Source organism: Lissotriton vulgaris, chromosome 5, assembly GCF_964263255.1.
Source record: "Lissotriton vulgaris chromosome 5, aLisVul1.2, whole genome shotgun sequence".
NCBI lineage: Eukaryota > Metazoa > Chordata > Amphibia > Caudata > Salamandridae > Lissotriton > Lissotriton vulgaris.
Window position 1 is genome coordinate 1,100,747,259 of NC_141693.1, and position 27,744 is coordinate 1,100,775,002.

General features: G+C 46.4%; 1 protein-coding gene across 1 annotated transcript in view; it reads left to right on the forward strand.

The window, feature by feature from the left end:
* SMC3 (structural maintenance of chromosomes 3) overlaps window positions 1–27,744 on the forward strand; it is an 889,895-nt gene that overhangs the window by 216,434 nt on the left and 645,717 nt on the right. Inside the window, exon 14 of the mRNA XM_086922774.1 lies at window positions 10,622–10,725. Within this exon, the coding sequence (XP_086778900.1) occupies window positions 10,622–10,725 (104 nt within the window). The remainder of the gene's footprint in view (window positions 1–10,621; window positions 10,726–27,744) is intronic.

The following is a 27,744-nucleotide window of genomic DNA, read 5'->3' on the forward strand; positions in this document are numbered from 1 at the left end:
CAAAGAGGGCAAAGTTTCTACTTCCATTTCTTCTTCATTATGAAAAAGTCAGGGGAATGGAGACTAATTTTGGATCTCAGAAAGTTAACCCCTTTGCTGCCTGGCGCCGATTTCCCCCCCCACCCCACCTCTTCTGTGCTAAGTCTTTTTTTTGGCTATTTGGGGTAGTTAGCGCTTAGGCACCTGTAACTTTTTGACCACATAAGGTATCCACGCCAAATTTGGGTCTTTTTCTTCCAACATCACAGGGATTCTAAAGGTACCCAGGTTTTGTGGATTCCCCTGTAGGGGACCCAGAAATTAGCCAAAATACAGCAAATGTTTTATTTTATTTTAAAATGGGGAAAAAAGGGCTACAGATGAAAGCGTCTGTTTTTTGCCTGCAAATGGTATCAACAAAGGGGGTGTGGTGCTGAAATCTCCATCTTCCCTTCCTTCTTTCAGGGAAAGCAGACTTTTGTCAGAATACCGACGTTTTTAGGTCTCGCCTACGACGAATGCGCTGAAAGCGCGTTCTCGCAGCGAGAACTATAGTCGGCGTCTCAGGAGTCTGAGAACGACAAAAGGAGACAAGACCTGGCCGCGCGCAGCGTTCCCCATAGGATAACGTGCGCGCGGCCAGGTCTTGTCTCCACAGCATGGCATGGCAGACCGGATCGCGTCGCGCGCCTCTCTGGAATGCAGGGGGAGTCTGCAGAGAGGTGCGCGTCGGAATCTACTGCCTTTCCCCGCCCCCCCGCCGCCAGAGACAACCGGCCCAAAACCAGTGCTAGTCCCCGTACGGTCCGTACGCCCGGACCGCACTAGCGCTTTTTGCCACTTGGGTCCGCGCTGCACCTGGAGCCTGCCCGTGCGCCTGTACTGGCCGCTCTGTGCCGCCCGACCCCCCAACCGCCCCACAGCGTCATCCGAGAGGATCGGCTCCGACACCGCACCGTGTGAGTGCCCAAAGCAGCGTGAGCCCCGGACCGTCCGGCTCGCCTCCCAGAGCCCCGCTCCTCCGCCTTGATCTCCGAGGTCGGTACGAGCCGTGCCCAGCAGGGAAGCCGCGAACCCTTCCCCGGCCGCCTTCACCGGTCCGCAACGTTGGAATCACCGATGTAGGTGTACTGCATGCATTAAAACGCAGCTTTACTTTTTAGTATGTGCTTTAAATGCATAAAAGCGCTGCTTTTATTTTCAGTATGCGCTTTTAGAAATTTGTTACTGCTTTTATTAAAATTCAGACTAATTAGAGGCAGACAATGTAGGTGCGTACAACTGACATCACATTCTTAATTTGTTCTTTACAGTTAGCACCTTAGAAACAGCAAATCAGTTAGGCTAAAGCCTTGTTATCGTGGGTTATCTTTTGTGCTCATTTTTTCATTGCTTTTTTCAAAGCTACAAAAGGAGTGTTTTCTGTTTTTGTTGCAGACGCCATCTTATAACACTTCGTCTTCTTTGTTCACCACTTTAGGTTGTACGTTTAAAATAAGTAGAGGCAGAGAATGTGGGCGCATACAACTGGTGCCACATTTCCCATTTGTTCCCTTCCTGCTAGCACCTCAGAAGCAGCAATTGAGTTAGCTTGGCGCCTATTGGTATAAAATAAGAGTTTCTGTTGCTGATGCCATCTTAAAACACTTCGTCTTCTTTGTAGTAAATGAAATGATTTCCTTGCAGTCTGCAGTCTTCGGTCAAGTTCCCGCTATATTAAAAAAAAAGATTTTTTTTTTCGTGCGTGGCTTCCAGGAGTCTAAGGCGGCAGCCCCCAATGATACAAGCATCCTTTATTGGACACATGGATGACTTCTACTTAAAGTAGCATGGCTCTTCCCCAGAAAAACAGTAGATTTGCTTTCATAACCCCAGCTTGCCTCTCTTTCCTAGCACGCCATTAATTCTTCTGACTCCAACCCCCTGGGGGTTCTCAGAGTGCCCAAGAGCGGTCGACAGCGAACTGTGCGCTATACAAACACTGATCTTATATAAATGACCTGAAACAAAACTTTGGCTGCCTCCGTTGAACCCTAAAAGTGTACTCCGAGTGTGTAAAAGAATATCTGAGGCTACACTTTACCATTTTAAAGATTGTAAGAAAGATTTAGCAGCGCCAAGGCTGCTTCCCAGCCGTCTGCTGGCACCAGCCCCCCGCGGGAATCTGCGTCACGAAGCCGCTGTGCGGGCGCGCGACCCGGGTGGCACTGAACCCCAATGCGCCCCCTCCCACGCCATCCTGGTTCTCAACACCTCGCTCGTTAGGCGAGCAGCAGGGAGGGAGCCACCAACGCGAAAATCACAGAGAGCGCAGGGACTGGGAAAAAATATGACAGCACCCCTGCTCTCTGCACCCCACCCACCAGTGCCCCTCCCCTCCAGGGAAGGCAGCCTTCCACGCCTGGGAACTGGAAGATAGCTCGGTGGGTAGAGCGCTCATCGAGGAGAGCGGGGTGCCACTGCACGTCAATAGTTTTATTCTGTGCAGAGAAAACTGTGGATTTTAACCTACCCAAATCGATAAAATTAATTATGTCCCAAAATAATGATGCCTATTACACAGGTGCCTACAGATAAAAAAAAATGTGCAGGCTATCACGATGCAATAATTCACAATATATAATGTCCATTGAGCTTGGCAACGTCGTATATTAAATAAAGTACTCCTTGATGTCAATGAGGTGTAGTCAGGGGTAGTGGCTGCAAACCCTGGATAGACCACCGGTGCGACAGCAACAGGCAGGTTTTTAAGCCCTATTTACTGTTGTCTGTTGCCACACTTGGACAATTCCCTAGTTGCCACATCTATTTTATTTATTGTTGTAAAAATGTATTTCTCTTGTGATGTTTTATTGTCGCTCTAGTGGATTTCGAAGGAGTCAAAAGTTTGAAATAAACGTGCCTTGTTCCTTCCAGTTGTCACACTTTGACAATTAACTAGTTGCAACACTTTGACAACCCCTCCCCCCCCTACTTTATCAGAAACAAGTAGGAGTCCGAGCTAAGAGGAGGGCAGTGTGCCAACAGTGTGATGTTATGAGGCATGAAGTCACTTCCGGTATTCGTGCCATTTTGGTGAATTCCATAGGTCCCCTTCCTGCCTTGGCCATCATAAAGGACCTTAAAAGCGGTCAGACAACAATGAGTTGAGACATAAATGTCATCAAAAGTAAACAGTAAATTGAAGCTGCAAACACGGACGGGACAGCAGGGGCAAAAGTTGTACACACAGGGTGCACTAGGCAATCTTCTTGCGCTGCTTGCAATGTTCCAGTGTATGTTCGGCAGTAAATGTTTGTCTACTGGGTTTCCATTGTATCTTTTGTCCATTCTGAAGTTTGTGGTTCACCGTCCTCACAGTAAACCAAATGCTAGGTGAGTGGGCGGACACCCTCTTATGTTTAACACATAGTTAACAAAGTCACCACGTTCTCCAGACATGCGAAAGCAAACATTCCAGACCGCCTGGCTGGGCTGAAGTATGTCCGGGGGGGAGTGGTGCGTGCGACCCAATCCCAAGGCGCGCGTCGCATTGTAAATGTTTTTGTATGTCCTTTGCTCTTTCGGTCTCCGGCAGGCCCCCTCACCCAATGTTTTCTGGGGGCCTACTGAGGGAAGGGGTGGGATGTGTCAGCCTTCCTGCATCCAGCACACTACTCGCACTAACTATCACACTCTCACAGACTCTCCCTCTCTCACACTCTCACTAACACTCTCACAAACTCTCACTCTCTCACTGACACTCTCACTCGCACTCTCATTCACACTAACTCTCACTCTCACTGACTCACTCACACTAACTCTCTCACTCACACTGACTCTCACTCGCACTGATTCTTTCACTCTCACTGACAGACTCTCCCACTCTCTCACTCACTCACTGTCACTACCAGACTCTCACTGGCTGACTCTCCCACTCACTAACTCACTCACTCACTGTCCAGACTCTCACTGACCGACTCACCCACTCTCTCTCACTCACTAACTGACTCGCCCACTCATTCTCACTCACTGACTGACTCACTCACTCACAACACATATTGCAGTACAAATGCAATAGGTGTCACATTTGCGAAAGTTATAACTATTGGCATTGTTATACACAATGCCAATAACTCAAACTTTAATGCTGCGAGACCTATCGCATTGTAAATTCTTGTTTACACAGTTTTGGCATTTTTCTGGGGAATAGCCTATTTTTTGTGCTTTCAACCTCCTTCCAGTTAATGGTAAAAATGGATATGAAAGCAATGATGGATCCTGGAAAGCTATACATTTCTAAAAAGTAGACAACATTTTGAATTATGCAATGAGTCATTTGTGTAGATACTTAAAGGTTTTCGTATAGAAACTTAAAGTTGAAAATAGAAAAAATTGAAAATGAGTTACAAAAACAGCCATTTGTGTCCACGTTTTCACATGTAACTTCTACTAAGTATGACAGATGTTTGAAAGCAATATACCGTTACATACTCTGGACCCTTCTGGTTGTGGGATATATAGGACTTGTAGGTTCACCTAGAAACCGAGGAATCCAGAGCCAATAACTGAGCAGCGTCTTCCAATTGTTTTTTATTGTGTACTGGGTATATAGCAATTTATTTGGAAAAATATAAACTGGGATAAATCGGTATGAAAGTCGCCCATGTATTTCTGAAATGGGAAATTTATTTAGAGTTTAGAAACAGTAGCTATTTGCACATCTCCGAAATTGTGGGTACCCATACCGGCATGTGAATTATAGGTCATTTTTCAAAGTGACTTCTTTTTTAAACATTGTCTTACATTTGGAAGGCAGAATGGATTGAAAATCAATAAGTGATAACAGTTGCTCCACAATTTTGTGTTCCCCTAAGTCTCCATATAAAAATTATATCTCACTTGTGTGGGTAGGTATAGTGGCCGTGACAGGAAACGGCCCAAAACGCAACGTGGACACACCACATTTTCACCGTGAAAACTGACCCTTTTTTTGCAAAGTGCCTAGCTGTTGATTTTGAACCCTGTCTTTGCCGGCATCTAGGGAAACCTACCAAACCTATACATTGTCTGGTTCTCACCAGGTTCTGTTACCCGTAAATTCCTTGAAAACCTCAATATTTGTCAAAAACCCCATTTTCCTCACATTTCTGTGGTGAAAAGGTCTGGAATCTGCGTAGATCCACAAATTTCCTACCACCTAGCATTCCACCAGGTCTCCCACTAAAAATGGTACCTCACTCGTGTGGGTGCCCCAAGTACCCGCGATAGGCACACGCCCAAAACGTATTGGGGAGACATCAAAATGACCTACAACAAAACAACCTGGTTTTTCATGGGGAGTCACCTGGGTTTTTGGCCCCAAGCTTGGCGCCATCTTAGGAAATCTACCAAACCCACACATTTCTTAAAACTAGACACCCGGGGGAGTCTAGCGAGGTATGTCTTGCGTGCATCCTCTAACGTTTTCCTACCCAGAATCCTCTGCAAACCTCAAATTTAGCTGAAAGAACCAAATTTGCCACATATTTTTGTGAGGAATCACTGTGCCGGCACACAAGTCTTGTGCCTTCTTTGAGGGGGTAGGGTGGGGGCATTGGCATGCCCATTCTGGGCAGCCCCCACTCCTGACATACAAAAACAAATCCCTGGCGCCTAGGGTGCTTTCTGCCCCCCCTGTGGGGGCAGATTGGTGGGGGCTATTGCCTTCAGCTGTCCCCCAGGCGGCAGAAAGGCTGTCTGGCATAATCTTACAGGGGGGAGCAAAGGCCCTTGCCCAAGGGGCCGCACCCCCCTCCCTGGTGGCTAGTGGTTGGATCCCTGCTTGGGGATCGCCCTCCTGGGGCAATCCCCAAGCAGGGATCCACTAGGGAAGGTTACCATTGGAAAGGGGAGATTCTGCTTGGAACTCGCTTATGTGTAGAGGGTTAGGGGTCTCCCCCTGTCAAGGACAAGCAACGCAAGATTTGCTCAATATCGAACGGTTAGTAAGGGATCGGGACCCACCACTCCTTGTTCACAGAACTGTCCCCTTTCCAACGATTCCTCTTGTTTTTCGGTGCTCGGAAAGTGTGAAACTGAAACTAAGTTTTCGAAACTGTGAAACTGAAACAAGCTTCAGTTTCGTTTTCATTGTAATGACGATAGCGCGCCATGCGTGCAATTGTCATTACAATAAAAACAAGGAAATCCCTCTGCTGTTCACAGCAGAGGGATTTTTTAAATGTGTGCTCATGATGGAATGGTTCTGTCAGGAGCACACTAGCACTTATGCTCATGACTGAACCATTCCGTCATGAGCATAGAAGGGTTTAAACAAATTCCTAAGGAAACAAACTTTCAGGATGGTAACTTTGACCGAGATCTTACGACGTCTCAACAAAGGATATTTCATGACCTCCCTCGACTTGGAAGACTCATATTTCCGCAGTGACTGATAACCACTACCAATTCAAGGTCCTCCCTTAAGTCCTCAAATCGGCACCCAGGATATTTGCAAAATGCCTGCCACCTGTGGCGGCAGCTCTACGTTCTCAAGGCCATCAAGTAATCCCATACGACTGGCTGTTAAAGGGTCCTACTGCAAAGCAAGCGTCCAGAACCACCAGCGCTTATTTACAACTGTTCAGCAAACTAGGGTTGACAGTCAACGTCTCAAAGTCCTCGTTCGTTCCCAGTCAAATTGTACCATTCCTGGTAGCCAGATTGGACACAATCCAATGCAAAGCATTCTTGTTGGAAGAACGTCAAACCTGACTACGTCTTTTGGCTATGGCCATATCAAGAAATACAAGTTGCTGCTAGGGATGTGCTCTACAGCGATAGATTTGGTTTCCTTGGCCAGACTCAAAATGAGACCTCTCCAGGAAGAATTATAAACACAATGGCTTCAAACATCGGGATCTTTCTCAGACGTCATTCGTGTTACTCCGTCCATGAAGATAGCAATGAAATGGTGGTACCACGCCCCAAATCTTTCAAAGGGTTGACTTTCTTACAAGACATACCAGATTTCCTCCATGGACGGCTGGGGAGGCTATTTGCAGGAACTTCAAATTCAAGGCAAATGGTCCAGTTCTCAAAAACAGTCATATCAACAGCCTGGAGTTGAAGGCCATATTCCTCTCCTTACAGGCTTTCCTGCCGAGGATAGCAGGCGCCTCCGTACCGGTCCGTACAGACAGCATGACCAGTATGTTCTACATAAACAAACAGGGAGGAACAAAATCACTCACACTTTCTCTAGAAGCACCGGAACTGTGGAGCTGGGCAGCAAAGCACTGGATCTGTCTCAAAACCAAGCATGTTCCAGGTCCACACAACACGCTGGCCGATGCTCTCGTCAGAGCTACAGACAATTGCCACAAATGGGAAGTAAATCAATTCCAGTTGGATGGAGTATTTGCTGTATGGGGGAAACCAGCTCTGGATCGGTTTGCTACGAACATCAACACCAAATGCTGGTCCTATGCCAGCAGGTTCCCCCTCCCGGGGTCTCAGGGCAATACCCTTTCAGTGCGATTGTCAGGGATGTATGCCTATGCCTCCCCCCGGCCCATCCCATTGATTCCCAGAGTACTGACCAAAATGAAGCAGAAGGATGTCACCTGATTCTCATTGCACCCAGGTGGCACAGGCAACATTGGTTTCCTGAACTTCTTCACCTCTCAGAAATGAGAGGTGCTATTCGTCTGCAGCGGTTTCCTCCTCTCTTGTCTAGGGACAACTGTCAAGTGCACCATCCGAATCCATAGTCTCTGCTTTTACACACCTGGCTCCTGAATACTTGGAGTTTAAAAAGATGAGCATTTCTGAAGAGTGTAGAGATATTCTCTCAAAATCTAGAGCGGAAAGCACCAACAAGACGTACAAACTTAAATGGAAGAGATTCTGTGTCTGGTGCCAACGAAATGACCTGCATCCATTTTAAATATCCCCACAAAAGATTTTACCGTATTTTCTCTCTTTGGCAAAATCAGGTTTAGCCTTCTCTTCGGTTAAGGTGCATCTGGCTTCCATCTCTCGACATAGAAGAGCTCCAAGTGGCACTTCTCTTTATGCCTCAATGCTCATCAAACAATTCATGAAGGGGGCTGTTCCATGCTTTCCCTCCAGTGCGAGCACCTCCACCGGCATGGAACTTAAACGTGATTCTTGCTCAACTCATGAAAAAAAAAATTTGAACTCATTCATTAAGCTGAGTTGAAATACCTCACATGGAAAGTCACCCTCCTTCTGGCCCTCACCTCAGCCAGAAGGATAAGCGAAATCCAGGCTTTCACAATTAGGAAACCCTTTTTAATATTTAAGGAGATTGCTATGTTTCTAAGGACTAATCCCATGTTTATCCCTAAAGTGCCTTCTCGGTTTCACCTCAATGAGCCGGTCATACTCCAGTCCTATTTTCCGCAACCATCAACGCCTGTGCAGCAGGCGCTACATACACTTGATGTCAAACGCTGCCTCAAGTTCTATCTTCAGAGAACAAAGGACGTTCGAAAAACTGATCAATGACTTGTTGCCTATGACCTAGGCAGAGAAGTGACTGCAACAACAAAAGCCACTATCGCAAGATGGATATTGGCTGCGATCCAATTCTGTCATATCAAAGCCAACAAGCCTTTGAAAAGGATAGCAAAGGCTCACTCTGCCAGAGCGGTTGCAACTTCAGCGGCCCTCTTCGCAGGGGTAATGTTAGAGAAGATCGGTCGCGCAGCAACTTGGAGTACCACTCATACCTTCACGCAGCACTGTTGCCTGGAATCTGCGCAAGATGGAGATGCAGCGGTTGGCCAGGCAGTACTCGGCCATCTTTTCCAATAAGGTAAGTCTCTTTCTAACCCTTGGAAAGAGTCTTTTGTTTTTATGGTGGTTGCAAATACTAGGGAAAAACAACATATATACATATATATATATATATATATATATATATATATATATATATATATATATATATATATATATATATATATATATATATATATATATATATTTGGTTACATTATTATTCCTTCTTTCCCTCTCGCTAATGCTATTTATATGGAGATGTTGTTACATAAGTGATGTTTTGTTCGTGTTACCCAACACTTTTTTGGGGTTCAATATGTGTTAAAGTCTCCCACCATCTGCAACAGACAAACAAACTAAAAGATTAGATGTGCCTGCTTGCTGTTCTGCATGTGAATCTATGAAAGATACCCCAATACTAGATAAGGAAATAAGTTACTTACCTGTAACTACGGTTATCCAGTATTAGTATCTTTCATAGATTCACATGCACCCACCCTCCTCTTCCCGTATAGGCTGTTTCCTTAATATATTAAGACACTCACTTCTCACTTGTGCTAGGAAAATCTGAGGGAAATTGCCTATGCTGGGAAGGTTCTAGTGGGTGCTAACAGCTGATTGACTGCATTCAACATTTGGTCCTTTTTAAAAAAAGACATAGATAGGCTATAAGAGCATGGCTCAGAGCCATTATATTGCATTATTTGAATACTGTTTGATTATTATACCTTGGGACTCCCGTCTCGACGACGGGGAATGATTCAGGCATGTGAATCTATGAAAGATACCAATACTAGATAACCGCAGTTACAGGTAAGTAACTTATTTTCTTCTTCCTCCTCTTGTACTCGAGGTCTTACTATGAGAGCTATCTAAGATTGAGTTGTGGGAGTATTTCCATGGTCCAGTCTAGTGGCTGGGAATTATTTTCACATTATTAATCTGGGAAGGTTACCCATTATATCTGTTGTTGTTATAAGAAACATTTGTGTGTGTTAATTATTTTCATGTTATGAATCTGGTGAACTTAACCTTTATATCAGTATGTTGTTATAAGTAACGTTTGTGTGTGTGTGTGTGATATCTAAGTTGCCTCCCCCTCAGTTGGAATTCATTTAATCTGGTGTTCGTTGATTAGTGTGCAGGTAGGAAGGATACAGTTAAGGCTGGCCCAAGCCCAGCACCAAAATCACTTTATTGATCAATGAAAGAAATGTGTTGTCCACTCTTTGGACCTGATTATCTGTGGCTAAAGAAAAACTGGGATGGCAGGGGGAAATTAACAAAGGAAATAGATTATGATTTTTGGGGGCTATGTTTTTCTCTGAGATACTCAATGAAAAGTGTTCACCAGAGGCCAGACTAACCTGAAGGTAACAATTTCACACAGAAGGCAGTAGCTTCTGACATGAAAGCCGGGCCCAAGTGATAAGTGTGTGGGTACTGCAAGCCCAGGGAGACAAGAGCATCCAGGAGCATAGCCAGCAGCTAAAACCCAATGGCTAGTCTACTGTTCCTACTTGGGACATAAGACCCTGGGAAAAAGGTCCTTTTAGTATAATGAAAATATGGTTATTCTCTGGAATGTGAAGAAGGTTGGGTTGCAAGGGTGTGGATGGTGGATGAGCTTTGGATTTATAGAGGTGAAACAGAAGAAAGGAGGTGGAAATATTTTAAGGTCTAGTTAGAAATTCATCATTTGTAGCTGGGAAGTAGTGTTGTAACAGGCACTTATTATAATGTTAGTATATCACCTGTCTTGGTTATATATAATATATCACTCTTGCATGTACATAGTTCTCATTAAAAGATTTGGGCTATATTTTATTTGTTAACAGTAACAATATGTATCAATATTTTTTTGTGTTTACTTTAGAAACTGGACCAAGATCTGACCGAAGTGAAAACTCGTGTTGAGGAACTGGACAAAAAATATTATGAAGTAAAAAACAAAAAAGATGAACTGCAGAGTGAAAGAAAGTTAGTAACACAAACATTGGTTTCGCTTACTGTTTTAGACTTGTGAAAGCTATTGATCAGTTGCTTATTTTTATTAAGTGCCTTCATTTTGAGAGACTTGATTGCAGTTGATATGCTTTCCAGTCAGAAATAGTGTGGCATCCAGACTGGAAAACATTTTAAAACTCTAACAATGCCATAAAGCCGGACTTGTGTCATAGGATGTCACACTTATCCAGAGTAGTGTCATCCATGTCATAAAGAAGTTTTTCTTAGTCTGTACTCCTAAACCCATTACACCTTAACGCCAGGAATGCTGTATGGATCCAACTCTAATGGTTTAATCAAGCAAAGTGGTATTTGGAAGACCTGCTTTGCTTAAGCACTGTTGAATGATTAATGTGCATGAGCATTGTTGAAAGTAAACTGTAATGACTGATGTATAGGGATATGTTTGTGTGTGTTGTTTGTAAATCTGGCATGCCAGCTGAAAGTGTGATAAATTATTCTATGTACTTGACTTAACATGATACTTGAGGGAAAGATGTTTTAGAGAGATGGACATGTTTATAAATTGGGCCAAGGCATATTTTTTACCATTATAGGGCAAGGCTAAGATTTGCCTCCTCTCCCTCACTTCGTCCATGATTGTCACATTATCTCCCATTGTCCACTCAACATCTTTGTTCCTAGTTCGTCTTATTCCCTTAGATTCCCTCTTCCCTTCCGTCATCCCCTCTCCAAAACTTCTCCCTGATTCTTTTACTTCGGAGATTATTCAGATTCTTTTTCTTCCTTACAGCTGCCCCACAGATATTCTCGCCTCCTTGTCACTCTTTGCTTCTCCTATTTTGTTTCTAAAGTTCTTCAGTAAGAATTCAATATTAATACATGTTGCAGAGCCCACTCATTGTCTTAGTCCTTATTATAGCACCTTGGTCAGTGTAGAAAATATCTATCTTGACTGTTACATGTAAAGCATATCTATTATGCTGCACTATATGAGAATGTAAAGAAATAAATAAAATAAGGGAAGTGCCTGAAATCTCCTGAGTGTTAAAAATCCTCATTCAGAACCTCCTCAATTTCCTCATGTTCTGACACCATTACTGAAAGCCGGTTAGGTATTTTCTCTGGCATTACATTCCTGTTAAATTTGCACTGGTGGATTCATTGAGCTGCTGCACAATCTTATTGCCTTGTCTCATGCTCATTTTTGTCATTGTTTAAAGTTTTTGGGCCCAGGTTTCGGTTGGAGCATCTGTGCCCCTGTAGCTTCTGTGCCCCTGAAGCCTGCTCCTTCAGCGCCTTGCTGGAACGCAGTCTTCCACTCAGCAGCGATTGGTGGATCCAATAGTCTGGCTAGTGTGAAGGCTCACTGTGGTTAGAGCGGGGGTGGGTGCGGGGAGTTTTGCTTGCGCCTCCTTGTCACTCTTTGCTCCTCCAATTTTGTTTCTAAAGTTCTTCAGTAAGAATTCAGTATGAATACATGTTGCAGAGCCCACTCATTATTATTATTATTATTATTATTATTATTATTATTATTATTATTATTATTATATTCTTATATAGCGCCAGAATCGACCCCCGAAGGGGTATCTCCGCGCTTGCCTTGGGAACCCGTCCTGGTTTTTCCCTGTGAGATAGCCCCTACAGGGCATCCCCAAGGTGAAAGCCAGGCATCCCGCCGCGGGGGGCCGTTGTGGAGATTAGGCAAGCTTAATGCCCAGAGTTGCAGAGTGTGAACCCATGATTAGGTCAGGCACCGAAGCGAGAATTATCGAGTCCATGGACATTTGAGCTCAAGACCCTGCCACGTCGGGAATTGAACCCTGGTCCCGGGTCTGACCTCAGCTTCAGGGTCTGCCTGCTCTAACCAGTGAGCAACACTTCTCATTGTCTTAGTCCTTATTATAGCACCTTGTTCAGTGTATAAAATATCTATCTGAACTGTTACATTTAAAGCATATCTATTATGCTGCACTATATGAGAATGTAAAGAAATGAATAAAATAAGGGAAGTGCTTGAAATCTCCTAAGTGTTAAAAATCCTCATTTAGACCCCCCCCCCTATTTCCTCATGTTCTGGCACCATTACTGGAAGCTGTTTAGGTATTTTCTCTCGCATTGCATTCCTGTTAAATTTGCACTGGTGGATTCTTTTGAGCTGCTGCACAATCTTATTGCCTTGTCTCATGCTCAGTTTTGTCATTGTTTAAAGTTTTTGGGCCCAGGTTTCAGTTGGAGCATCTGTGCCCCTGAAGCCTCTGTGCTCCTGAAGCCTGCTCCTTCAGCGCCTTGCTGGAACGCAGTCTTCCACTCAGCAGCGATTGGTGGATCCAATAGTCTGGCTAGTGTGAAGGCTCACTGTGGTTAGAGCGGGAGTGGGTGCGGGGAGTTTTGCATGCGCTTTTGGGTGGTAATCTGGTGCATGTCCTGTAGTTGTTCAAATAAATAAGTTGATATCTAGCAATGCATGCGTATGGGAGGAGCTAAGATGACCCTGATGTTGTTGACAAGTGATAAGGCTATTTGTTTTGCCAGTCCTGGGCAACAGTTGCGTGTAAGGATCCGGTTTCAGTTTCCGCAGGAGTGCCAGGAGCCGATGAAAACCCCAACCCTTCCTCCCTACACCTCCTGTGCCTATCAAACTCTAGGACACAGGGATGATATGGAAGGAAAGGAGGGAACAAAACAGGGAAAGTAGGGGAAGACAAAACGCTGGACTCTTCGGACCCTGCTCTCTTCTGCTTCTGTCTGATGATGAAGCTACAAGGAATAAAGGGGTTAATACAACAACAACAATAAATCAACCTATCAACCTCTTCAATGGTTATACATAGACCAACAATCACCTGAGAGTATACAGGAGTGGCAATGCAAACAAGTATGATTTCATCTGGAACTGTATATGTACATTAAACCTTAGAGCGTTTGGGTATAACATAAATGGCAGAAAAGCTATTGTAATGCCAGTAGGACCTTTGTATGAGCTCATCTACAGGTATGAGTTTCTATCTTACCTAATCGATTTCACTGCAAAACCTATGGAATGATATGGGGCAGGGCTGGAATCACAGCAGTTAGTGCCTGTAGGGTAATGTAGACATACATAAACACCCCAAGTAGTATGCAACAATAACATGAAGTAATTATGGTGCACTACAAGAGCTTAACCAGGTCTTCTGGTCCTTGCACTGTGATAAATGCCAGCATCCGGGAAGTCAAGAGAATGCAAAATAATAAGGAAAGAAGGGAATAAAGAAAACTCGCCAGGCGGACCACAAATCCCACAATGCCATGAAACCCCACACTCCCCTGCTCCGCAGATACCGGCCGTTCAACGGGACCGTAGTCCGGCCCAACAACGGGTCCGCAAGTAGCAGGGTGTATGGAATCACAATGACCCGTAGGTAAGATAGCCGGCACTGGTCGAGGGAAATAATAAACAATAGCACCCACGTTGAACAGCACACATGGGTCTATCGGGAAACTTAGGCAGGGACACTCCGTACAGCCTGTACGAAGCAAATGCAGGGAGACACCCGGCGTGCAGGTAATGGAGCTGCCAGTGATAACTACCGAATGGTAGTCTGAAGAAACCGAACAGAAAATGGGAGCTCCGTGTATACGGACGTTCTGAACAGACATCCGCGATAAAGTGACACCAATCCGGGATCCACACTGCAAGGGAAAGCAGTGAACGGGTAAGCGGGAACAAGCGTCCACACCAAAATTGGGCAGAGGACTGAAAGCGGCTAAGCGGAAGTGACGTAAACACCAGCGGGGAAACTAGAGCGCAAAGCGTTAGACGCCGAGGGGAACGAGCTTAAGTTCTGGCCCGATTCCCTCACGCGTGCGCAGTTCCTTGAGACCATCTTGCATTGGTCTCGATACTTCATCTGAGCTATCCGCGGATGCTCGGCAGGCATGACATTGCGCAGCCGGGTAGGTGTGACTGCCATCTCTCGGGCCTGGCCTGTTCCTGCCATCCCAGGGGCTTCCGGCTGCAACCACCATCTCCACAGTCCAAGAACCCCCCTGAGAATCAAATTGTGGATGCATGACTCGCCACCAGTCCTCTTGTTTGCGATGTGTTTCTGATGCCTAGACCCTTTACCCATTGGCAAATTCTCCCAGATAGGGTGAAAGTCTCTTGTGGGAAAGGTTGAAGGGCATTGAAAATTCCACGAAACTAAGAGTCAAAAGGGGTGGAGGTTTAGGCGGGGCGTTTACTGACCCTCGCTTATGTCCAGGAAAAGAACAACACCAAGATTGGTCTGACATTAACTTCTTCCCAGGTTAGTAGTGATGGGGGAGGGTGATGACAAGATGCTGGAAGTCCTTTGGTCTATGCACACATCATTAACGCCCAAGACACCATACACTGATAACGAACCAAACTGGGTAAATTTTCTTGGTGTGGACGCAAATAGTCACCTGCAAACAAAAGAAAAAAGGGAAAAGAGTAAGATCCTAGGTCTAAATCTCACATACTAGAGATAAGCACAAGTCTTGTCTCTTGATGCCCTCACACACCCCGAAGGATGTCATGCTTCATTATTGAGCGTTTGATCCTCGTCGGGCCGGCGCTGCAATGCCCTACGGGTCCCCGGAAGGATCACATTAGCGAAAATCTTTTGTTTGTACTGCTGTATGATGAGTGTGGGTGTGAGAAAGAGGGTTCTAAGAGAACAGTGTGTGGGTGAGGGATTGATAAAACTGGCTAAGGGATGCCAGAGTGAGTAAAATGTAATGTGTGGGTTCCCTTGTCAGGTTAAAAAACCCATAGGTTGTGAGTTACTGATAGGGCGTAATGTGTCTTAGTAACTAGAGGTCAGTCGATATGTTTTGCGCCGTCTAGGTGGTCAAAACGATCTCTGGTGTTTCTTCAGGACTAAAAAGCGTTAGTAAAAAATGAGTGCAAGTAGTTTGGTCTAGAACCCTACTCGATCGGAGCGGTCCAACCCTGTGTGCAACTACAAGGTGGCAATAACTTATTTGTATGGGCGCTTCTGTCTCAACCTAGGAGTAGATAAGAAAGAAACAAGACAAACACAAGAGAAGTCAATGTAATCCTCTCTACTGGCACACGCAAGAGAGCAAACTCTCAAACATCAGGTGATGCTGCTCCACCATATAAAGAGTCTAAGTTATTAGACGCATCAGGAAAGAGAACTGCGTTTCAAGCAGCAAACATGTGGCGTATCGCCAACACACAGGCATTGCTAGCTAGATATGATAGAGCACATTATGACGAATTAAAGTCAATAATAACATACCTCCCGGATAAGTACAGGGATAGGTCACACAAACTCATCCAAGAGGGTAAAAACATTACAAATACCTCCATCAGGTGTGCCCTCGACGCAGCAGATACTGCGTCTAGAGCAGTCAACACCAGCGTCTTACTACGCAGACACGCCTGGCTACGTATATTAGGGTTCAAACCTGAGGTACAAACGACCATTCTTAATCAACCTTTCGATGAGCAACACCTATTTGGACCCAATGTGGATGTATTTCTTGAAAAAATGAAAAAAGATACAGACACCGCTAAATCTATGGGAGCCCTGCAGTCGCAGGCTCCCAGACGTTCATTTTGTCGCTCATCCTATAGAAGTGCCACCAGAGGATACTCCTCAGACACTGCCTCAGCCTCATACAAAGCCCCTACACAATCCACTTATGGCAAGGGCTACCAAAGGGGTGGGTACAGTGGTAACAACAACAAGGGCAGAGGTAAAAATAACAATTCCAGCTCTGCCTCTACCCCTGCCCAATGACTCCCTTCCTCTTCCCCCGCCCCACTCCACTCCTGTCGGGGGAAGATTCCAACAATATCTGCCAGCCTGGGAAAACATCACATCAGACAGGTGGGTGTTACAAATTATTCAATCAGGTTATTGTCTTGAACTAAAATCTACCCCCCCCAAACATACCACCCAGGCAGCGCCCAATGTCACAGGAACATTTAACATTGCTCAGACAAGAGGTAATATCCCTCCTGCAGAAAAATGCAATAGAGATAGTTCCAGAGTACCACAAAAACAAAGGAGTATACTCACTGTATTTCCTGATACCAAAAAAGGACGGATCACTAAGACCCATCCTAGACCTCAGACCTCTAAACGTTTATATTCAGTCGGACCATTTCCATATGGTCACACTTCAACAGGTCCTTCCACTACTGGTGCTAAACGACTTCCTTGCCACTTTAGATCTCAAGGACGCCTACTTCCATATTCCCATCCACGCGGCGCACAGGAAATATATCAGATTCGTGCTAGACGGGCAGCACTACCAGTTCAAAGTGCTCCCATTCGGAGTCACAACAGTGCCAAGGGTGTTTGCCAAATGCCTAGCAGTAGTAGCAGCACTCTTAAAAAGACAGCACATACATGTCTTCCCATATCTGGACAACTGGCTCATAAAAGCCAGCTCATACAGCCAGTGTGTACAACACACCCACGCTACCATTCAACTGCTTCACAACTTGGGATTCACAATAAATCACACCAAGTCGCATCTACAACCCTCACACATGCAACAATATCTCGGCGCTACAAATAACACCCAACTAACACTAGCGTATCCCTTTCCAGCAAGGATAACAAGTATACAAACTCTTCTAACAAAATTCAAGCCGCAACACTCACTACCAGCTCGAGTGTTCATGCAGCTCATAGGAATGATGGCATCTTGCATATTCGTAGTTCCTCACGCAAGATTGCAAATGCGTCCACTGCAAGAGTGCCTAGCACGACAATGGAACCAGGCTCAAGGTCAACTAACAGACCTAGTGTTGGTAGACGGTCGGACTCATCGTTCTCTACAATGGTGGAACACCAAAAACCTTTCCAAAGGGAGACCGTTTCTAGAGCCAGTTCCTCAAATAGTCTTAACAGCGGACGCATCGCTCTCCGGCTGGGGAGCCCACCTTCTGCATCACACCATGCAAGGCAGGTGGATACCGCAACAAAAGCTATTGCACATCAACCACCTAGAGTTACTAGCTGTGTTTCTAGCCCTAAAAGCTTTTCAAACTCAAGTGTCAGTCAAAGCTGTCTTAGTCCACACAGACAATATGACAGCTATGTATTACATAAACAAACAAGGAGGGACACACTCTCTGCAGCTCTCTCAGTTAGCGCAGCAGATATGGAGATGGGCTATACCACTAAACATCTTCCTATTAGCCCAACACGTCCCAGGAGTACAAAACACCATGGCAGATCTACTAAGTCGACAAACTCAGCAAATCCACGAATGGGAACTTCATCCAAAAGTTCTTCATCCGCTCTTTCAAATGTGGGGACAACCTCACATAGACCTCTTTGCCACCCACGAAAACGCAAAATGCCCAAACTTTGCCGCCAGATACCCACACCCATTGTCCAAAGGCAATGCAATATGGATAAACTGGTCAGAACTATTTGCGTACGCTTTTCCTCCTCTCCCACTACTTCGGTTAGTGGTACGCAAACTGCAACAACATTCCCTGACGTTCATTCTAGTCGCTCCAACTTGGGCCAGACAACCGTGGTACACCACACAGTTGCAGATGTCTGTAGTACCACACCAAAAACTAAACCTATCTCCACGCCTATTAACAAAGAACCATGGAGAGATCAGACACCCGGACCCAGCTCAGCTCAACCTAGCGATCTGGCTCCTGAGGTCATAGAGTTTGGTTACCTCAACCTTCCCCCAGAATGTATGAACGTTATTAAAGAAGCTAGACGTCCCACCACTAGAGCATGCTACGCTGCTAAGTGGAAAAGGTTAATCATATACTGCCAAAACAACCAAATGAATCCTTTAGATGTGTCTATTCAACACATCATTGGATATTTATTGCAAATTTAAAAGTGTAACTTAGACTACACATCTATTAGGTTACACCTTGCAGCATATTTGCAAAATAGACAACATCTATCTCTTTTTAGAGTGCCAGCTATTAAAGCTTTTATGGAAGGACTCAAAAGAATAATTCCTCCCAGAACTCCACCTGCACCAGTGTGGAATCTAAATGTGGTTCTCACAAGATTAATGGGACCTCCCTTCGAGCCATTACATAAATGCGAATTGCAATTTTTAACCTGGAAAGTAGCTTTCCTAGTAACCATCACATCTCTCAGAAGGGTTAGTGAACTGCAAGCATTTACCATCCAGGAACCCTTTCTGCAAATGCATCATAACAAAGTGGTTCTTCGTACTAACCCAAAATTCCTTCCAAAAGTCATTTACCCTTTTCATCTAAATCAATCTGTTGAGCTGCCAGTATTTTTATCGCAGTCTCAAACTGTCGCAGAAAGAGCTCTGCACACTTTAGATGTCAAGAGAGCATTACTGTACTACATTGAAAGGACACAAACATTTCGTAAAACAAAACAACTTTTTGTGTCTTTCTCACCGCCACATAAAGGCAATCCCATTTCAAAATCAGGGATCGCTAGGTGGATTGTTAAATGTATACAAATATGTTATCAAAAAGCCAAACACACATTAAAATCCCACCAAAAGCCCATTCTACCAGGAAAATAGAGGTTTCAATGGCATTCTTAGGAAATATTCCCCTAGATGACATATGCAAAGCAGCCACATAGACTACACCGCACACATTCACGAAGCACTATTGTGTGGATGTGCAAACCAAACAACAAGCCACGGTGGGCCAGGCTGTACGGAAAACTCTGTTTCAAACAACTGCAACAGACACTGGTGGACGCCGCTAGGTGTGGGAACTGCTATATAATCTATGCATAGTGTGCAATCTGCAGCTCATATGCCTTGAACAAAATATGCTACTTACCACTATGCATCTGTTCTTGGCATGTAGAGCTGCAGAGATGCACACGCCCACCCACCTCCCCGGCTACCTTTATCTGTTCCAGTATTATCTCACTTAGATACATATCACATGGACATCACTATCTCTTATACAGCTCCATCACTTCCCTAATGGCAAAAAACAATCTGGGGATGGAGCCGATGACCATGCGCAGTATCATCCAAAGGAGGAGTCACCTATCCCGTGACTTCCAAAGACTTTTCTACAAAACAAACTGCAAACATCCTGGCCCAACACTAGGTGGCAATCTATGCATAGTGTGCATCTCTGCAGCTCTACATGCCAAGAACATATGCATACTGGTAAGTAGCATTTTCCATACAGACTAGAGAGTGAATATGAGCAGAGAGAGAAAGAGAAAGGATGATTAAAAAGCAATTCTGAAAAACAATATAAAAATAGACATAATCCTACAAGGGTTGTGCCTCCGGACCAGTCAGAAGCTGGAGTAGTCAAGCAGGCTGAAGGAATGGAGACCTGATGACGCTCTGCCTGCAAGCAAAGAATGGAGGCAGAGAATCCCGGGCAGACCCAAAGACGACTAGGACTCCGTTCATGAGTTAAAGAACCAGTAGAGACTTGAAGGAGCAACACATGTGGGTGATATTAACAGAAGAATACAGTAGAAGTTGCAATGCTGAGTCCTGCTCTCCACCATGTTGAGGGCAAAATCTCCCACCACGACCCATAAGGGCTGTGGCTATTCAGGTGTGTGTTAGGGTGCATGAGAGCGAAGGGCACTTTTCCCATAAATTGCTAAGGAGAGTGGCATAGATAGTAGTAGGCCAGCGACCCGAATGAAACCTTTAAGTTGATTTTTTGGTTATTCCTCCTTGCTGGATTGAGTTCAGTGTTACTCGTATCAGGAGTTAACGTGGGGTGAATGCCAACACACCAGGAATAAGAGACCCCCCCCCTTATAAGTTAAAGAATGCGATCAATAATGGACGAAGGAATAAAGTTAAAACAAAGCAGTAAGTCCAAAGAAATGAGGAAAAGAAAGGAAGCCCAAAAAAAGTGACAAGACAGTCAAATGTCAGACTTTTGCTTATATGTACGAGTTACTTATCTTCGGTAACGATGTATCTAGTAGAGATGATTCTATCCGCAGATTCCTTCACGTAGAATTATCCAAGGCGGGAGACTGGATCCGAAAACATTTTGCCACAGTATCCCTGCGCATCTGGGGGTGGGCGACACCACGCGAGTCCGCCCTGGTGTCGTCCGCGTACGTGACGTCAGCGAGGTCACATAAGCCCCACCCCGGCGCTCCCATCGTCCGTTTTCTTCGGAGAACATTTCTGCGACGCAACTCGGAGCCACCAGGCAAAACTGTGGGAGTAGGAGACAGTGTGTGAAGAGTAGACAAAAGGGAATGGAAACAAGCGACACCATAAGGAGCAGTGCAACACTGCAGTATCCAAAGGCAGGCGCAGAATACAGAACAGAGCAGAGCCCTGAGCAGCCACCCTGCCAGTATGTAAACAGCCTTCCCCCCGCTCCCCCTCCCCCGGAGACAGGGAACATATGTTATATTTCGTAAACAACTCAAGACTTGGTTGTTTGATCAATAGTTAGGAAGGTTCAGTTGGTTCTCCTGGATGTTGACCTATGCCCTTTAGCCAGCGCCGAGACGCCTACGGGTATTCGCCGCGCTTTAAAAATGACAATAAATAAATAAATAAATAAAAAGTCATGAAACCTGTAGCAGGCCCACAACCCCCACCCAGAAACAGGGAAGGGGAGCCAGTCCCAAGACAGACAGGATCAACAAAACTCCAAGCCACCCCAACACAGAGGGCAACCACCCCCCAAGGAAAAAAGGGCAAGGCATGACCAGATGACCCCAGGGCAGATATTGAAGACAACCCCCCAACCCTGGAGCAGCCAGAATAGCTGGGCACAGAGGCACCATAACTGGCGAACCAAGAGGAAGAAGAAACAGCAACAAGATGGAGCAACCCGTCAAGAGCCACAGAATGCACTCACAGAAGACACAGCCCCACACCGGGTGGCGAGTGCCGAGCCCAACCCAAGGGCCCTCGCAGAACGGGGAGGAAGGGCGGGCTGTGAAGGAATCCGCAGCTAGAATCTTCTCTACCAGATACATTGTTACAGAAGGTAAGTAACTCTTACATCTGATAGGGACTACTAGCCGCAGATTCCTTCACGTAGAATAGATACCCTAGCAATACCCACGGGTAAGTAGGGTCTGCGAAAGGACCCCACTGTAATAGTTTCAGGCTTGTTCCGCAGGAGCGTCAGGAACTTGGAGAGTAGTCCTCAGTCGTCCCCTACGGCCCTCCGACTCTATCAGACTCTAGAGTATCGGATGGCACGCCAGGGGAAAACAGGGAAACAAAACAAGGAAAGGTTGGGGAAGAAGATAGCAGATCCTGAATGTGGCACCTCAGCGTGGATTCTGAATGAGGAGGCAGGCTGTAAGGGAAGGATAAGGTTACAACCTATACTCTACTACAAGCTTGTGTATATCTCCAATACATATGTGTCACCTACCACAGTAATAGTCAGAGCTTTGGAATACCAATGGTGGGTAATTCTGGTGTTGACTCCCTGTGCAATAAAAAGACATAGATTATAACATTCTACCCAAACTTATGTTAGTATGTATAAGAAGATATTCTGTGAATCTCACCACGCGGATTTGAGGAATGCTTGGCTTGTACCTCACCCTATTCCAAGTTATAATGTGCTTGCACGAGTCTTTCGTCTGACGTATGTACAAAGTGTAATCTTTCACAACCTTGTTACATCCATCAATAACCACAAACAAGAATATAAGAGAGGCAGCGCTACACTCTGTTACCGTGATTCTGGTAGCTGAGAAGCACAACACACCAAACACTGGTCCACTCAAGTGCCCCAAAGGAAGGATTATAGCAAACTGCCAAAGGGACGGCTGAAGAGGGTGGTTCACCCAACGGGAGACAGCTCCGGCCAGTGAACCTGATACGAATGTGCAATAAGCAGCACCCGGCCGGGCGACGGGGAAAGACCCGGCTGCCGGGCGGAGTACCAGGATAGGGGAGTGTGGAAAAAGCAGCACCCGGCCGGGCGACGGGGAAAGACCCGGCCGCCGGGCGGAGCAACAGGATAGGGGAAAAAAGAAATGATGAGAACGAACACGAATTACAGCAAACGTGTTCTAAGGAAGCCTCGAAGGAATTACTAAGTGCCCCAAACAAAACGCGGTAATTTAGAACCGCCAGAGATTGTACGGGAAACGGTGGAGCAAATCACCGGCACGTAGGATGGAACGCCCAGGGCCTGAAACACCACAAACAAAACCGGAAGTCAGGCAAACGCCACAGGGACGGAAGAACAGGAAGTGAGCCAAACGCTAGAACGCAAAGCCGCGTTCTGGTGAATCGGTGTGCATTAAATAGAAACCAAAAGCGGTACAAAAGGTCAGTGGTGATGGACGGAGCATCTGAATCAATCAAACACTCACACCCAGTCAAAAGATTCGGGTTTAATCCATCACGTTCTTTAGCCCACTCTGCCACCCCAGTTCAGACATGGCTTTATGCAAATCAGTCTGACCCTGTGCCTCCTGGGAACAGTCCAGCCCGAACTGCCAAGCCATGTGTTCCCTGGACCGGAAACAAGCTACCGAGCACCGGTTTCTGGCATTCCAGCCGTCTTCAGCCCGGCTTGCTTGAGCCGGACCGAAAGATGCTCCGCCTTCGAAGCCTGTCGAGAAACCTCATAAGGGGTCGACTCCAATTAATTTCACGTTGCCGCCGAAGGTGGTGCGGAAGGCTTTCACCCCTAAGTCGGGAACGGCCATGCCCGAAACGGGGCCCTCGATGCCAAAGTCGACGATGGTGGTTCCAAAACAGAAGCATCGACAATCTTCGTTGGAGGAACAATGTGAACACTTTATTGATGCTGAAACTGGCAGGCTTTCCCTACTTAAGAGGAAAATTGCCCCAGAACAACCTATGGAGTCCTACAAGATTCCTTTAAAGAAGAAAAAGGATTCTACTTCCACCCCACTTCTTGTGGAACCACTTTCTCCACATGACCAAAATGTGTCACCCACTTACTCCGATGTGGACGCTGGTGATGGTGATGATGAGGATGAGTACAGCTATCCTGTCTATGATGACACTGATAATATCAGCGAGCCCATGGCAGCTGGGGCTGACCCAGGTGATCCTCACTCTGCCCCTGACACTCAGCTCTACACGGTGAAAACGTCACCTACAGAGGATTCTGCGGCTTTTCATGCCCTCATTGAACGGGCAGCTAAAAACCATGACGTCCAGCTCCATGCGGACCCCATCGAAGAGGACTTTCTCTATGACACCTTTTCCGTCTCGGCAAGAACAGTAAAAACTCTCCCTATGTTGAAGGGTGTCTTAAAACATGCTGGGGACATCTTTAAGGAGCCTACCAGAGCCAGGGTAATAAACCCACGGATTGAGAAGAAGTATAAGCCAGCGCCTACTGACCCTACCTACATAAAGGGACAGCTCTTGTGGTTTCGAATGCCCGGAAGAGGGCCAATTCTCAGACAATGGGTGATGCTCCTCCCCCAGATAAAGAATCTAAGGTGTTCGAGGCATCGGGGAAAAGGGTAGCAGCTCAAGCGTCCAATATTTGGGGCATTTCAAACACACAAGCACTTCTAGCAAGGTACGACAGGGCACACTATGACACATTAGAAACCCTGTTGCAGCACCTGCCTGATGAATACAAGGAGGCGGCTGAGATGCTCATCCAAGAGGGGAAGCTAATAGCCAATGCATCTATAAAGTGTGCACTGGACGCGGCTGACACCGCAGCCAGAGCCATCAACACTAGCGTTATGCTGAGACGACATGCCTGGCTTAGAATCTCGGGGTTTAAGCCAGAGATACAGACCACCATTCTTAATCAGACGGTGAACCCTGATCGTCTGTTCGGTCCAGAGGTGGACACTACCTTAGAGAAAATAAAGAAGGACACCGAAACTGCTAAGTCCATGGGGGCCTTGCAGTCCCAGCAATTCAGGGGTGGTTCTTTTCGTCGCTCCAGCAATAGAGGTGTTTCCAGAGGCCAAAGCTCCCAAAACACACAGTATTATAAGGGCAACACGCAATCCACCTACACCAAACAAAATCGAGGTGGATATCGCGGAAACAGCACCAAGGGCAGGGGCCGAGGAAACAACAACTCCAGATCCTCTGCCACCAACAAACAGTGACGCCCTGTCACTGCCCCCCGACCATGCAACACCGGTCGGGGAGAGACTTCAGCAGTTCCTGCCGGTCTGGAAGTCCATCACCACAGACAGGTGGGTCACAAAACTTATCCAGTACGGTTATTGTCTGGAGTTAACATCCACTCCACCCAACATACCCCCAAAACACCGTCCTATGTCGGCCGAGCATTTGCACTTATTGCAGCAGGAGGTACTCGTCATGCTGCAAAAAGGGGCGATCAAGCTCGTGCCTGTGGCAGAAAGAGGCGCAGGAGTCTACTCGCTGTACTTCTTAATACCAAAAAAGGACGGGTCCCTCAGACCCATACTGGACCTCAGACCTCTCAATCAATACATTCTGTCGGAGCACTTTCACATGTTGACCCTGCAACAAGTGCTCCCGTTGCTCAGTCAGGGGGATTTCCTAGCAACGTTAGATCTAAAGGATGCATATTTTCACATTCCGCTTCACCCGTCACACAGAAAATACCTCAGGTTCACCATCCAAAACCAACATTACCAGTTCAAGGTTTTGCCTTTCGGGTCACCACGGCGCCCAGGGTGTTTACGAAGTGCCTGGCGACGGTGGCGGCGCACTTAAGAAGACGAAACATTCACGTCTACCCTTATCTGGACGACTGGCTCATCCAAGCAAAGTCGGCCCAGCAGTGTGCTGCCCACATGTCCCACACCATACACCTTCTGCCCGATCTGGGATTCTCACTGAATTACCCAAAATCCCACCTGCAACCCGCCCACATACGACAGTATCTGGGTGCGACAATAGACACTCTGGCAGCCACAGCACAGCCAAATTCAGTGAGGGTCAACAGCATTCAATCGCTGATACAAAAGTTCAGACCTCAACACTCGCTTCCAGCCAGAGTGTTCATGCAGTTGATAGGCATGATGGTCTCCTGCATCTCCATATCCCGCACGCAAGACTACATATCCGTCCGCTTCAGGAGTGCTTAGCACGTCAGTGTACTCAGGCTCACTGACAGTTGAAAGACCTAGTGTTGGTGAGCGGTCGGGCGTACAACTCTCTGCATTGGTGGAATCCACAAAACCTTTGCAAGGGACGACCGTTCCAAGAGCCTGTGCCACAGATTGTTCTGACAACGGACGCTTCTCTCCAGGGTTGGGGAGCTCATGTACTCCATTACACTGTGCATGGACTATGGACGACACAGCAGAGGCAGATGCACATCAATGTTCTGGAATTGATGGCGATCTTCCTAGCGCTAAAAGCCTTCAAAGTACATCTGTGCAACAAGGTCGTGTTGATCCGGACGGACAACATGACGGCCATGTACTACATTCAGAAGCAGGGAGGAACACACTCTCCACAGTTGTCTCATCTGGCTCAGAGCATGTGGAAGTGGGCCATTCAGAGGAACATCTTCCTCATGGCGGAACACCTCCCAGGCAAGGACAATCGGATGGCGGACCTGCTCAGCAGGTACAGCCACCAAACGCACGAGTGGGAGATACATCCATCGGTACTCCACCCGGACTTCCAACAATGGGGTCATCCAGAGATAGACCTGTTTGCCACAAAGGAGAACGCGAAATGCCCAAGCTTCGCCGCCAGGTTTCCACATCCACAGTTGCAAGGCAATGCGATGTGGATGAACTGGTCAGGCAAATTTGCGTACGCTTTTCCCCCAGCACCTCTAATACCGCTGGTGGCACGCAAACTGAGGCAGCACTCGATGACTCTCATTCTGGTTGCTTCAACGTGGGCTCGCCAACCATGGTACACCACGTTTCTGGAACTGTCCGTGGTACCGCATCAAAGGCTGCGCCTCACACCCAGGCTTTTGACGCAGAGCCATGGCGACATTCAGCACCCAGATCCGCAACAGCTCAACCTGGCGATCTGGCTCCTGAGGTCCTAGAGTTTGGCTACCTAAACTTGCCTCCTGACTGTATGGACATCCTCCGGGAGGCAAGAAAGCCCTCCACCGGAGCATGCTATGCGGCGAAGTGGAAGCGGTTTGTCATTTACTGTACAGGCCACAACATCAACCCACTGGATGCTTCTATTCAGAACATCATTTGTTATCTCTTACATTTGTACAAATGTCATCTGGCCTATGCTTCCATTTGCATACATCTATCTGCAATAGCTGCTTATCTCTAAAACAGACAGCACCTCTCCCTTTTCAGGGTGCCTACCATTAAAGCCTTTCTGGAAGGACTCAAACGAGTCATTCCTCCGCGGACGCCACCAGCTCCGGAGTGGAACCTCAATGTGGTCCTCACCAGGCTGATGGGTCCCCCTTTTGAACCACTGCATTCTTGCGAGCTTCAGTTCTTGACATGGAAAGTGGCTTTCTTTATCGCTATCATGTCGCTACGGCGAGTTAGTGAACTCCAGGCACTAACTATTCAAGAGCCATTTATTCAAATTCATTCTAACAGGGTGGTGCTTCGCACTAACCCTAAATTCCTTCCTAAGGTAGTGTCTCAGTTCCATATCAACCAGACTATAGAACTACCGGTGTTCTTCCAAAATCCAGAGTCACTGGTGGAGATAATGCTCCACACACTTGACGTCAAGAGGGCCCTAATGTATTACATTGATAGGACCAAAGAATTTAGGAAGACTAAACAACTCTTTGTTGCCTTTGCGCCACAACACAAAGGTAACCCCATTTCCAAAGCTGGTATAGCCAGGTGGATTGTTAAATGTATTCAGATCTGCTATCTGAAAGCCAAGCGCACTCTCACTATTCCACCACAGGCCCACTCCACTCGAAAGTTGGGGGCCTCCATGGCTTTCCTTGGAAATATTCCTTTGGAAGACATATGTAGGGCAGCCACATGGTCTACCACGCACACATTTACAAAGCATTACTGTGTTGATGTGCACTCCAAACAGCAGGCAGCTGTAGGACAGGCTGTTCTAAAAACACTTTTCCAAACTGCTGCAGCTGGCACGGGCGGCCGCCGTTAATGGAGGGACTGCTAT